The sequence below is a fragment of the Lissotriton helveticus genome, chromosome 2_1, assembly GCF_964261635.1.
Source record: "Lissotriton helveticus chromosome 2_1, aLisHel1.1, whole genome shotgun sequence".
NCBI classification, from domain to species: domain Eukaryota; kingdom Metazoa; phylum Chordata; class Amphibia; order Caudata; family Salamandridae; genus Lissotriton; species Lissotriton helveticus.
Genome location: NC_136059.1, coordinates 1904261365 through 1904274237, shown reverse-complemented (window position 1 = coordinate 1904274237; position 12873 = coordinate 1904261365). Strand labels below are relative to the sequence as shown.

General features: G+C 47.0%; 2 protein-coding genes across 2 annotated transcripts in view; one reads left to right on the top strand and one right to left on the bottom strand.

Annotated features, from left to right (window-relative positions):
* LOC144818933 (uncharacterized) overlaps positions 1 to 904 on the bottom strand; it is a 43922-nt gene extending 43018 nt beyond the window's left edge. Inside the window, exon 1 of the mRNA XM_078676819.1 lies at positions 749 to 904. Within this exon, the coding sequence (XP_078532945.1) occupies positions 749 to 751 (3 nt within the window). The 5' untranslated portion in view covers positions 752 to 904. The remainder of the gene's footprint in view (positions 1 to 748) is intronic.
* Positions 905 to 1009: 105 nt separating this feature from the next.
* The window catches only part of BBS12 (Bardet-Biedl syndrome 12), a 29917-nt gene continuing 18053 nt past the window's right edge, over positions 1010 to 12873 (top strand). Inside the window, exon 1 of the mRNA XM_078676818.1 lies at positions 1010 to 1211. Within this exon, the coding sequence (XP_078532944.1) occupies positions 1022 to 1211 (190 nt within the window). The 5' untranslated portion in view covers positions 1010 to 1021. The remainder of the gene's footprint in view (positions 1212 to 12873) is intronic.

Here is a 12873-nt window from a genome sequence, read left to right as displayed (position 1 = left end):
CTCAGTGCAAGCAATCGAGTGGCGAGGAGAAGGATACCCCAAACAGCAAATAACATTAGGTGAAAGATTAATGTTTTGACAATGTGTCAAGTGAATAGCTGAAAGAGTCTGGTTGTGGATAGCCAGCAGTTAACATCGGAAGCCCCAAAGCTCACTATATGTATATTTTAAGCAGTAGTTCTATTTCACAGTTGTGCTGTCAAACCTCACACCTACAAATAACCTTCCTAATGCTAATCAACAACAAAAGCGTGGCTAGTAGATCGGGGAGAGTTCTAAGAATCCTTATCACATTTTTAGGATTATGACTAAATAGTGATGTAAATTTGGATTATGTACATAGTTAATGTTTTCTTTCTTCAGAAAGTATTTTCAATATTTAGGTTGTCACCTGGGGGACAAGTGTGGTGTGATCCTTTGTTCTGCCCTTTCTCAGTGGATGGAGGATTTTTCTGTTCCTTTAATACTGTGAGGTCGTTGCCGTTGTTCTAGGTTCTGTCGGTTTGAGATCGGGAGTTGTGTGTAGCTGTAGAAAGTGAAGGGGCTCCTCTGGAATAGAGACAGGGCTGTGGTACACCTCTAAAGAGGTGGACAAAAATGGTTTTCACTTGAAACTTTCAGGATGCGATGTAACCAGTTCCAAAGAGATTCGAGCGCACGCGCAAAACCCCCACCGCCCTCAGTCTTTCGCAAACTCTAGCAAGCAAGGCAAAGCGGCAAACACACAACGGTGGTCTTTCGCTCTTACCATGGTGGGATCCAATCGCTCTGTGTTTCAGTTTACGTTTCAGACGCCTCTGTATAGATACAGTAGATCTTTGACTGCTTCGATTCAAGAGTCGAGATAGCAACTTAAAGATCTCTCCGGCCCCTACTGTTGCTAATAAACTGTCGCGAACCGCCCAATCACCGCATGCGCAGGTGTCACTGGCCCCACCTACATCCTTTCGGCCGGCCAACCAAAAGCCGCGCTTACCAGGGAGCCCGGAAGACAGGCGGTTTACACCGCTGCCAGGACGCCATGTTTGTCGCTTGCTCTCGGTCTCCTAGCAACGCTCCAGCTCAAGCTGGCACGCGCTGGTGTGCGCATGCGCGTCCCTATTTGGTGGAAAGATCGAACTACTATTTATTTGGTGGAAAGATCGAACAACTGTTTACACGGCGGCTGGGAAGCGAGGCGGAGAAAATACTGAAACAACAGCAATCACTAGGTCTGTACATAGCTCCCCAAGGGGTGTTCTCAGAGCATCAATCTGAAGTCAAAGCTGCTTCATTGTGCTACGTTGCGGCGCCTTTTTATGACCTCACGATTTTTATGTGTATATGCAAGAGTCATTAGCGATCCTTTTTTTGGGGTTTTATAGAGCGCGAACTAGACTCGAAGGTATTAGAATAGAGCGCTTACTTAACGTTTATCGTTTGTTTGTTGCTTTGGAAGTATGTGTAGCTCAAGTCGTGTGAATCGTGGGTGTAAGTGAAATAGATCAATCACAATGATGTGAGAGGTACCCTTATTTCCCTAGGGGATAGGGTTAGTCACAAGGCAAGAATAGTGTCCCCCACGTTTCTCCAATGTTCTTTTCCAAACCACCCAATCTTCAAGCTACTCATCCACACACACCAATTCTGAACTCTCCAACCTGTGACCATGTTAATACTGCAATTACACAGAACTATTCCAGTCCCCAAATAAAGATATTTGCAAGAGTAAATCTGTAGAGGTGTAGGTTTAACTCATAAATGACACTGCACCAGTTATAATTAAACGTGGGTTTATTATCTGACCTAACACTAAAGAGCGCCGAGCCGGTATTTTCCTTCTCGGCGTTTCGCGCTACTCCCTTGTCCCCCTGCGCGCGCAGCTTCTCATCGCCGCCGGCACGTCACGTCATCACGTGACGTGCGTACACTAGACTGCGCCACCACATATCTCCCCCTTTTTCCAATACAGAAACTGTTAACTCACAGTCCGCCGCTCATATCAAAGTCTCTGAACCAGGCTCGTTTGACCACCGCTCTCCCCCTCTGGGTCAGTCTCACTGGGGTGGTCGGGGTACCTCCTTCCTGAGATCTTTTGTCGCTCCTTCCTCTTCCTAGTGCAGCCGCACTACCTTCTCCTCTGTCCGCGTCACCTTCACTTGCCCACGCTTGGTTGGCATCCCCTGGTCTCTCTTCTTGCTGCTCTCGACTCCTCTCAATTCGATCCATCTCAGAATGTCCTTGCTCAACCGTTCCTTCCTCCGTACCTTCCAGGTCTGCTCCGCCCTGGTCCCAACATAGCACCTTGTTGCATCTTGCCATGCGGTCAAGTGACCACACGTTACCATCACTTAGCAGGGCTGCTCTGCCCAGCACTTCTTTGACCTGCATGGGTTTGCTGTATTTACTGTCTCCTTTCTTTTGCAGTGTGGCCAACTTTACTCGCACCCATTCTCCTTTTTCCAATCTCGTCTCCTTCACGTTTTTCCGGTTGTTGTAGTGTCTTGAGTAAATGGCTCGCTCCCTTTCCAAGTTGGCTCGCACCACTGCAGGGGACCATTCACTCACTATGGTCTTTTCCTTCCACACTCGATTGTCTTGAGTGAATGGTTCGCGGCCTCTTAATATCTGGAAGGGGCTGAACCCTGTCCCTGTAGGGGTGATCCTGTACACCCATACCAGGTGCCATACCTCCTTTTCCCAGTCCTTGTTGCTGGAGATGGCTGCTTGTACGGACCCCCTTGATCCACATTCTGTCCATCATTGTTGTGTTTGCAGTTACCGCTCTAAGTGTACTGGGGATGCTCAGACGTGAGTCCCAGACACTCCACACCACTGGAATCAAGCTAGCCGGGCTGATGAGAGGTGTTACCTCGAAACCGGGCCGGTCCTCGGATGCTTGTTTCCGTTTTGGGAAGGACATGGCTTTTGTAGTTCGGACTGGACTGTTCCCATGGGGCAACAGGGTCAGCGCTGATTTGCATATCGCCATTGTTTAACCCAGGGTGGTGTGGAGTGGAAAAACGATGGATTTGGGCCCAGATCTTTTGACTGGGGTGAATGTGTGACATTGATCCACATTCTGTCCATCATTGTTGTGTTTGCAGTTACCGCTCTAAGTGTACTGGGGATGCTCAGACGTGAGTCCCAGACACTCCACACCACTGGAATCAAGCTAGCCGGGCTGATGAGAGGTGTTACCTCGAAACCGGGCCGGTCCTCGGATGCTTGTTTCCGTTCTGGGAAGGACATGGCTTTTGTAGTTCGGACTGGACTGTTCCCATGGGGCAACAGGGTCAGCGCTGATTTGCATATCGCCATTGTTTAACCCAGGGTGGTGAGGAGTGGAAAAACGATGGATTTGGGCCCAGATCTTTTGACTGGGGTGAATGTGTGACATTGATCCACATTCTGTCCATCATTGTTGTGTTTGCAGTTACCGCTTGTACGGACCCCATCACCACTCTGTTAAATCTCTCCAGCAGTCCGTTTCCTGCGGGGTGGTATATTGACGTGTGCTTGACCGTTATGCCGTTTCTCTGCATGAAGTTGTTCCATTTCTCTGACCTGAATTGGGGGCCATTGTCACTTAAGATTGACTTAGGAAATCCTTCTCTTACAAACATGTCAGCCAGGAACTTGATGATGGTCTCCGCATCCATCGCCTCATCTATTTTCAGCTCCGGCCATTTGGAGTACCTATCCATAAGAACGCATACATACTTTTGGACTCCGTGTATGTCCAGTATAGGGCCCAGAATGTCCACTGCTAACTCTTCCCATGGGTTTCTTGGGGGATCGAACTTGCCCAGCGCTGGCCGTAGAGGTTTTAAAGTCTTATCAGCCCCTTGGCACTGTGAACAGTCCCTGACATGCCTCTCGGCCCTTACGTCCATCCCTGGCCACCAGTAGTTTTGCTTGGCTCTCAATTTTAATTTCCCTATTCCCAAGTGTCCTTCATGGAGCATGTCCAATAGTCTGGGAATGATTCCTGCCGGGGGGATGACTTTCTCTCCTCTGTATACAAACACTCCTAGGTCGTCCATCGACAACTCTTCTCTGATTTCGAAGTATGGGTTGAGGTCCCCACGGGTTTGTCTTCTGTCTGGCCAACCCCCTGTGATGTATGATTTTACTTCTTCTAGGATCTGGTCTTCTCCATATGCTTCCTTCCATTCCTGATGTCCTATGGATTTCTCTTGGTCCTCCGTGAGTGCCACCATTTCTTCCGCCCCTGCTTGGTCTTCTCCACTCTGATCCTTAGCCGCTGCTCTACTCAGATAGTCCGCCACCCTGTTCCTACTGCCGGGGATGTGTTCTACATCGTATCTAAATTCGAGTAGTTTTAGGGTCATTTTTGAAATCCTGGGCATTGCACTTGCGTGTCCGCTGGACGTTAGTACCTTCAGTAAGGGTTTATGATCTGTTTTCAATAGGAACCGCGTGCCCCACAAGAACTGCCTGAATCTGGTCATGGCCCATACAACCGCCAGCATCTCCTTTTCAATTACGCTGTACTTCTTTTCGGTTTCACTCAGCGTGCGGGATGCGAAGCTGAGCGTTTCCATTTTTCCTTGACCTCGATCTTGCATCAGGACAGCACCCAGCCCCTTGTCGCTGGCATCGGTGGTGAGCACTGTGTTTCCTTGGGGGTCATATCCTTGGAGTGGTACTGCTCCCGCTACTTCTCTCTTGATAACTTCGAATTCCCCTTGAGCTTCTTCTGACCAGCAAAAGTCTGTGTTGTCTCTTGTCAGCTGCCTCATGTGGTGGGTTTTGGAGGCAAAGTGCTGAACAAACTTACTATAGTACTCTGCCATTCCGAGGAACGATCGGACTTCTTCTTTGCTGGGTGACTCCTCGCACCCCAATTTCATGTCCCAGGTACGTCACCGACTCCATTCCTATCCGGCACTTGGTCCATTCGGCTGTGAGGCCCTTTCCCTCGAGGATCTTTAGTACCCTCCCGAGTTTGTTGTCATGATCCTGCCTGTCTCGTCCCATCACCAGGATGTCGTCCTGGAAATATTGGACTCCGTCTGTGTCTTTAAACAGTTGGTGCATCAGCTTTTGGAACACCGCAGCTGCTGAGGCTAGCCCAAACGGCATGCGGCGGAACTGGTAGCATCCAAATGGGGTGATGAACGAAGTGAGTTTTCGGCTTTCCGGGTGCAGTGCGATCTGGTGATAAGCGGAGGTCAAGTCTATGGTGGAATACCATTTGACCCCCCTGGTTCTAGCCAGCATTTCCTCGATCCTGGGCAAAGGGAATTTCTCCACCACGATGCTCTTGTTCAGTTCGCGAAGGTCGACACACAGCCTGACCTTCCCGTTTGGCTTCATCACTACTACCAAGGGCGCGAGCCACTCCGCACACGTGATGGGTTCGATGATCCCTTTCGTTTCCAGATCCTGTAGTTCCTCCTGCACTGCGTCTCTCACCGCCAATGGTACGTTCCTCACTTTGTGGGCAACCGGAACGGCGTCTTCCTTCACGATTATCTTGTGTGCGAATTTCTCCATCCTTCCGACTGTGCCTCCAAATACCTTGGGGTACTCTCCTTTCCATTTGTCTAGGTCAGGCCAGGTTTCCGGTTCCGTAAGTAGTATCTGTTCCTTGCCCCCTGGGTCCAGCTTGATGCCCAGGTCGCCTTGGTCGAGCCATCCTAGGACCGAGGGTCCTCTCTCCGATATGTACAGTTTGCAGAACGCGGACCGGCCTCTGAACTCAAAATTCAAGGGTCTGAATCCAGCCATGGGGATGCGGTCCCCATTGTACGTCACTGGGCGGATGTCTAGCTTCTCCAATTCTGGGCCTATGTGGGGTGCAAAACTCTTCTCCCACACCGCTCTCTGGATGATGGTGTATGGTGACCCCGTGTCGGCCACCACGTTTATCGGTATTCCTCCTATCAGCATCTCCAGGACGGGTTTCATCGTCCTCTTGCCATCGACACTCAGCACTTGACCATCCACGCCTTGTACTTTATCTTCTATATAAATGATCGTGACTACATCTTCCTCTGCGCCCTCTTCTTGTTCTTCGCTATCCTGTCCAACATATTTCACCATGCTCTTCGAGGCCTTTTTTCGACTCACCTTCTCATAGTGGCCCACTATCCCACAGTACATACATTTGGCGCGGAACGCTGGGCACTTCCTGTCGTGCGCCTCGTGGGACCAACTCCCGCATCGGTAGCATGGCTTCTTGTTGCTTCCCGCTTGTTTACCCGGAGGGCCTGGGTTGCCTTGCCATCTGTTGGGTCCCTTCGCCGCTGACCCCTTATACTTGTAGTCCCGACGAGGCTCCTCATCGTCTACTCTGTTCACCATGGCGGTGGCCGCTGTTTCCTTCCTCGTTGCTTCCGCACACCTGCGTGCCAGTTCTGCTCTCTTGACAATCACCATCACTTCCTTCAGTGTTGTGTCTCCACTGGCCCACAGATTGTCCTGCACGGCTGTGCTCGTGGTGTGCATCACCACCTGGTCCTTGATGAACTCTTCTTCCCAATTGTCGTACTTGCACGTGGACGCCAGTCTCTTCAGGGCTGCAACATATTCTTCCACTGTCTCTCCTGGACGTTGTTTCCTCTGCTGGAAATTAAATCTGTCTACTGACACACACACCGCCGGCCTGTAGTGTTCATTTAGGTCATCGATGGCATGGGCATACACATCATCGTCCGTGCTTCCTCTTTCTTTTGGCACCAGGCTCTTGTATATTCTCAGACCTTCTGGGCCTAGGTTGAGTAACAGGATACGTTTTTTCCTTTTGGGATTGAACACCTCCTCGCTCTCATCTTCCAGTACTTCTATAAAATTGTCTGTATTCTCTCCAGTCCTCCCACTTCATTAGCGGTTCTCCTGGCCTGGGTAGAAATTGTACCGGCGCCATTGCGTATCCTGCCTGCGCACTCATCTTCTCGCTTTTGATCGCGGGGAGCGTGCTCCCTTGGTTCCTAGGACTGCCTGGTGTGCTGTCTTGCTCTCCCTTACTTGTGTGAGGCTGGGGGCTGCTTGTGTCCGCCCCCTCGCTCTTCGGTGGGGGATCCAGCGCTGTCTTCCTGTCTCGCCGGTCGCTGTTTGGTTTGTCGCGCTTTTCCTAGGGCTTGCTTGGGTTGGCGCTCTCTGTTGTAGGCTCCTGGGTTGTGCCCCCCTCCTCCGGTGGATTTGTGCTGCCCTTCTAGGTGGTCCTTGGCTCTGCCACGCTCTTTAGGGTTGGTACTTGTGTGGTAGTTCTGGCTGGTCTCTTCCTGGCCTTCCAGCTCTCCTTACTCTCCAGCACTATGGCCCTGCTCATCTGCTGCGTGTCCTCTGTGCACCGGTGTGGTTGTTGGTTCTCTCGGTGACTTCAGCTGATGTGGTTCCTCGTGGTGGGCGGGTCTAACATCCCACCCTCGTCGCCATTGTAGAGGTGTAGGTTTAACTCACAAATGACACTGCACCAGTTATAATTAAACGTGGGTTTATTATCTGACCTAACACTAAAGAGCTCCGAGCCGGTATTTTCCTTCTCGGCGTTTCGCGCTACTCCCTTGTCCCCCTGCGCGCGCAGCTTCTCATCGCCGCCGTCACGTCATCACGTGACGTGCGTACACTAGACTGCGCCACCACAAAATCCAAAACAATTTATTAAGAAGTATATTGTGTAATCACACAAACAAATATTATATTAAAATGATAGGGATAGTTCAAAACACTATTGTTTTTTTAATAGACCTCTTTCAACCCAAAGCTTTGCCATTTGCTTATTATCAAACTAAGCCAAATGGTACAGGGACTTTAGCGACAGGCTACTTTACCAAGAACTGTCACTTGAGATGCCAATGGAGCAAGCAAGATGTTTGGTTTTTGCGAGTTTTTATTTCAAATTTGTGAATCAACACGTACAACACATGAGAAAAATACACCTTTTGGATCAGACTGAAAAACAGTTTGTTTACAGTTTTAACCAGGATCGGCAAAGCAAATTGATCTGGATCTAACATCCCAACACATGCACATAGTGTATTTCCATGCTTGTTGTGTTGGCACATTAAAGCATACCTGTCAAATTTTCAAGGTCCATGTGTGACTTGTTAGTCCAGTCTTTTTCTGAGAATTATGAGCCTTGTCTTTATACTGGGTTAAATAAGATTACAAGTCCCAGAATTCCTCCCCAAAACAGGACTAGTCTAATTAGTTACTTGTGGACCTTGCCAGACCCATTAGAATACACGTGTTTTCTTGCTCTGTTCCCTCTTCTGTTGCTTCCCCACACTTCCGTGCTTGGCTTTGTGTGTTCAGCACCCTCCAGGCTGCACTATTGTTCCTTGTCGCCAAGCGACGTTGTATGGCTCCCCTCCGTCCCCCAAGGGGGTGAGCAACTCTGTCTTTTTTTCTTTCATTTTTGGAGGGTCACATGCCTGCAGTTTGCAATGGGGCGCTCCTTTCTTTCTAGTGCACTTTTGCACCCTTTCATCTCTTATTTTACCCCCTAGATGAGTATAGTAGCACAGCAAAATTTAAGGCAAAAAAGAAAAGGGTTATGCAGTGTCATGACGCAACACAAACGTGTCGTGATGCTTGCATGCGCCTACATCAACGCTCTTGACCTGGCCTTTTTGCCTTTTTACATCAAGCCTACGCAGAGCATGCGCTGTCTTTTCGAGATATGCTGAATCTACTCGTTGGGCTTTCAGCACGCCCATCACTTTTCACTCGTTCCTTCATGTGCCTTTCGAAATTCCTAGCTTTTCAGCGGTGAATCGCTGGCATCTGTCCCTTCGTTTAGTGTGTTGTTCCATCCCATGGACACTGGCCCTGTTACATGTCTCATTTCACTTCTGGCCATTTATGTTACTTCCGGCGCTCTATTATTTTTAGTTGGTTTCTGGCTGTAATACAACCGCTTGGATTTTTAGTTGCTCCGTTCCTGTTTATCGTTTGTGGCCGTAACACGAGCCAGCCCACCAGAGGAGCTGACCTCAGATTAAAGCTGCTTAATGTCTAATGTATGCAGGGTCAGTTTCGTGAGGTGGAGACAGCCCAGCTATTTCCAGCCTGAGTCCCGCTGGAGCTGTACGACACTCCTGCAGACAGCTTATCTTTTTAAACACAGTTGCCTCACTGTTCAATGTCTTGCAGAGCTAGCTAAACAAACTTTATTCCGAATAATTACAGCCCGTGTGTAACAATATATCATCGGTATATACGCTGCAGTCTGTGGCATAAATGATTGTCCTTGGAGCCATGAAATTTCTCGTGGACCTTTATTTACGAACCTGGTGCATAATGGTTACTGTAGTCCTCATTCACCTCAGTTAGGCCCAAGTTCTAAACAACAATAGATTTGTATAATGTTGGTGCTGTAACATGCAGTTTCGGAACACTTTAAAGGCAAAGAAACGTAATGTTGGGGTTGAGTTCAGAGCAATCGTTTATTTCAAATGTGTAATAAGAGAAAAATGCGTGTGTGCTTTCTGTGATATCGAATATCTGTGTACGATCATAGGCAAATATTTGTAATGTATAACAATAAGGTAATACAAGAGTATTTTAACTTATGGCCATTTAGGTTACTTTCGACGTACAATATTTTTTGTTGGTTTCTGGCTGTAACACAAGCGCTCATGTTTTTAGTTGCTCCGTTCCTGTTTTTTGTTTTGTGGCCATAACACGAGCGCTTGTCAGTCAGTCAAAGAGGTCTTTATTTCGATTTGCATCATAAAAGACATACTATACAAATACAGCACAAACCCTGGTAAAATATCCTGATAAAATCCATAAATACAACATACTAAAAACAAGAATAAAACGTTATTAAATGTATATACAAAGACTCACGACTGAAGCAATCAGTAAGACATAACAAGCATTGGAAATGCAATAGGTCTCGCATTAGAGAAGTTGGAGCTATTGGTTTTGTAAATGACAATTTTTTTTATTGTGTTGGTCTTGAAAATAGCAAAATTAATAGCTTTGTCATTTACAATGCCAATTCTTAAAACTTTTTCAAATGTGACACCTGTAGCATTTGTAATACAACATGTTTTGTATGTACGTGACTTAGATGTATTCATCTAACAAATACAAACGGCTTTTCATTTTTTTAAATAATTAATACTGAAATAAAAGTTCTTGTAATTTATAATAGCAATAGCTTAAACTATTGTAAATAACTTTTGTGCCTACAATATGTGCCAGTCACACAGGTGCCCTTACATCTCTATGCCCACTCTATGCAAAGGCCTAGGTGTCCTATGAAAAATACTGTGTTAGTGCGTGTGTTAGACACACAACTTGAAATCTGCGCCGAGGATTTGTACGCAGATATTAGAAAAAAATGATATAACCTCTGCTTCTCTCAAACTCAATGCGCACAATGTTGTAGGGGGTGGACGTTTTCTCGCATTGTTTTTTTCTGATCTCGTAGTATGAAGGAGAAACCCACATAGCCACTCAACAGTCATAGTAACTCGCCTTCCAGGATAATGCTCACAGACAACACCCACCATGACAACAAGCTCTTGGCATTGCTGTGGAGAGGGGGGAAGGGGGGAGGAGAAACGAGAGACACGGCCTGGCGGCCGTGAAAGTGACAGTACGGCCAGCCGGCCGTGAATAATTAGGGGAGGAGAAATGCCTGAGGCAGAGCGCACGCTGGGGGATGCCTGTGGGAGGGAGGCAGATGGTTCTATAATCCAGGCTCCTTTAAGTAGTGAATCTTCGATTTAAGACGTGTCCCTTCAAGATTATTAGACCAGCCAGGAAGGCATTCCGCTTAAAGTGGTATTCAATCGGTAACATAGGAACTAGAAACATTTAATTTATGCTAATCACTGCGGGCTTTAACTACGACCCTTTTCAGAACTGGCACGGTGGAAGTAAAACGCGAAAACATTTACAGCTAGGGCAGACTATACTTGGCTCGTAAAACGTAAAGTTTGGCAAAATCGTTTAACTGTATGCATATATTTACTGTGCCAGAAATGCAATCCCAACAGGTCATAAGACCCGGACATAAGTCACATGTAACTGCAACACAATTCAATCGGCTAGTCATGAAGGCACACAACTGCTGCCTCGATTCACTGTGCCCACATATCTAACTAGTGAAATAAATGTTATAATAAAAGTACTTGAGAAAATACAATACTGGCAAACAAATATTTATTGTATTCGTGTATGTATAGGAGCATCTGAGCACAATCAAAACACGTACGTGTGTTTTCTAAACGCCCTAGACATTTCTTGAAATAAAAACACAAGACAGACCCAGCCTCTGGAATGTGCAAAGTAAGTCAGACACAGCAAAACAATCCATTTGGATAATTATTGGATATCAACACTGAAATTACGCCCATTTCTCTGCTCTATGGCTCACTGCAAAAATAAACAAGGGCAAGATGTGTGCTCAATAGCAGAATGGCTGCAAAGGGCACCTCATTATCCGATGCTCAATTTAACTGCCGTCGTCAGCACAGCAAGTGGAGACATTTTTTACCTCATACCGTGTTAAGAAAAGGGCCTTTTGAAATAAGAGTCAGCCATTTGTTTGGGTGTAAATGCGGTCTTTTGACCATTTGTTTGTCACTTGCATACCAAAACATTGTAGCCTCCACCAGTCTTTATGAGAAGCCAGTTTCACACTCACAGGGGCAAAGAGGTGCCACCCCCTGTAAAGCTGCAATGGCGCCAAGCCTGCCTCACATGCAGGTGATATGCTAAGGAGGACTGTTCTGAATACCAAAGGCGGGATGACCGAGCATTAACGGTTTTTATTAAACTTTTTGGTTTCCTCGTAATTTTTTAAAAGACCAAATCGCAATTACTCACAGATTTTACATTTTGCAGCAGTACTTTCCATTTTTGCAAACGTACCGATTTGCCAGACTAATATAAAAAGTAGTCGCGCCTGCATCCGGTTTCCACAGTAAACCTCTAGGCTCATTTCAAAACGCAATTTGTCTCAGTGGCATTAAATGCACTATGAACACAAGCCAATGTTTTCAGACCACATACTTTCAAGTATCTATCGTTAACCGGTCCGGTGTGACCACTGATCTAGGAAGCTAACTTGCATATGTGGGGGAATCTTTAATGCAGGTAAACATTAGCCCTTCTTGATCACTTTAATCCTATCCTCAGTTACAGTTCATAAAAGATGCCGTGCTTTTGTCATAATGGAGAAAAATACATAGTGCAACGGTATCATGTGAGAAATGAAAATTACAGCAAAAAATGTTTTTCGGGAAGCCGATCATTTGCTAACGAGATTCCAAAAGGGTGACATAGGGCTATTTATGATAATAACTTGCTTTTTAACATAGCGCTTCATACTGCACGTCGGCGCTTTCATAGCCCCGTTAATAACCAGTTTTCGGTTTATCCCGTCAAATAACAATCATCATTTGATTGGATAATGTCACGAGTTTGATGGGGTTTAAGTGACGGCAATACTTAACGAAGACATATCCATTTATTCAAGCTGCAGCCAGTGGCATTTAGTCGTATACGCAGCTTGTTTCTGTTGGTGATATTTCGGAGACAAACACCCTGGGAGCACTGCTCCGATCTTTGTTTAATGGACGGCCTTAAAGGCATTGCTGTGGGGAGGGGGGAAGGGGGGAGGAGAAACGAGAGACACGGCCTGGCGGCCGTGAATAATTAGGGGAGGAGAGCTTCAGATGCTTGTGGGAGGGAGGCTGGCCTTGAAGTGAAGCTGCTAGCGGCAGATGGCTGGCTTTCATGTGCACGCGCTTTTTATGTCAATGCGCTTGCGCATTGAGCTTGCTTTTTACGGGCACTGCATGGAATCGCCAGTTTGGTTAAGCTCTGGATAAGCCCCTATATTCTCTCAAGCTCAATGCGCAAGCGCATTGACAGGCGAGACCTAAAAAAGATTAAAAACCA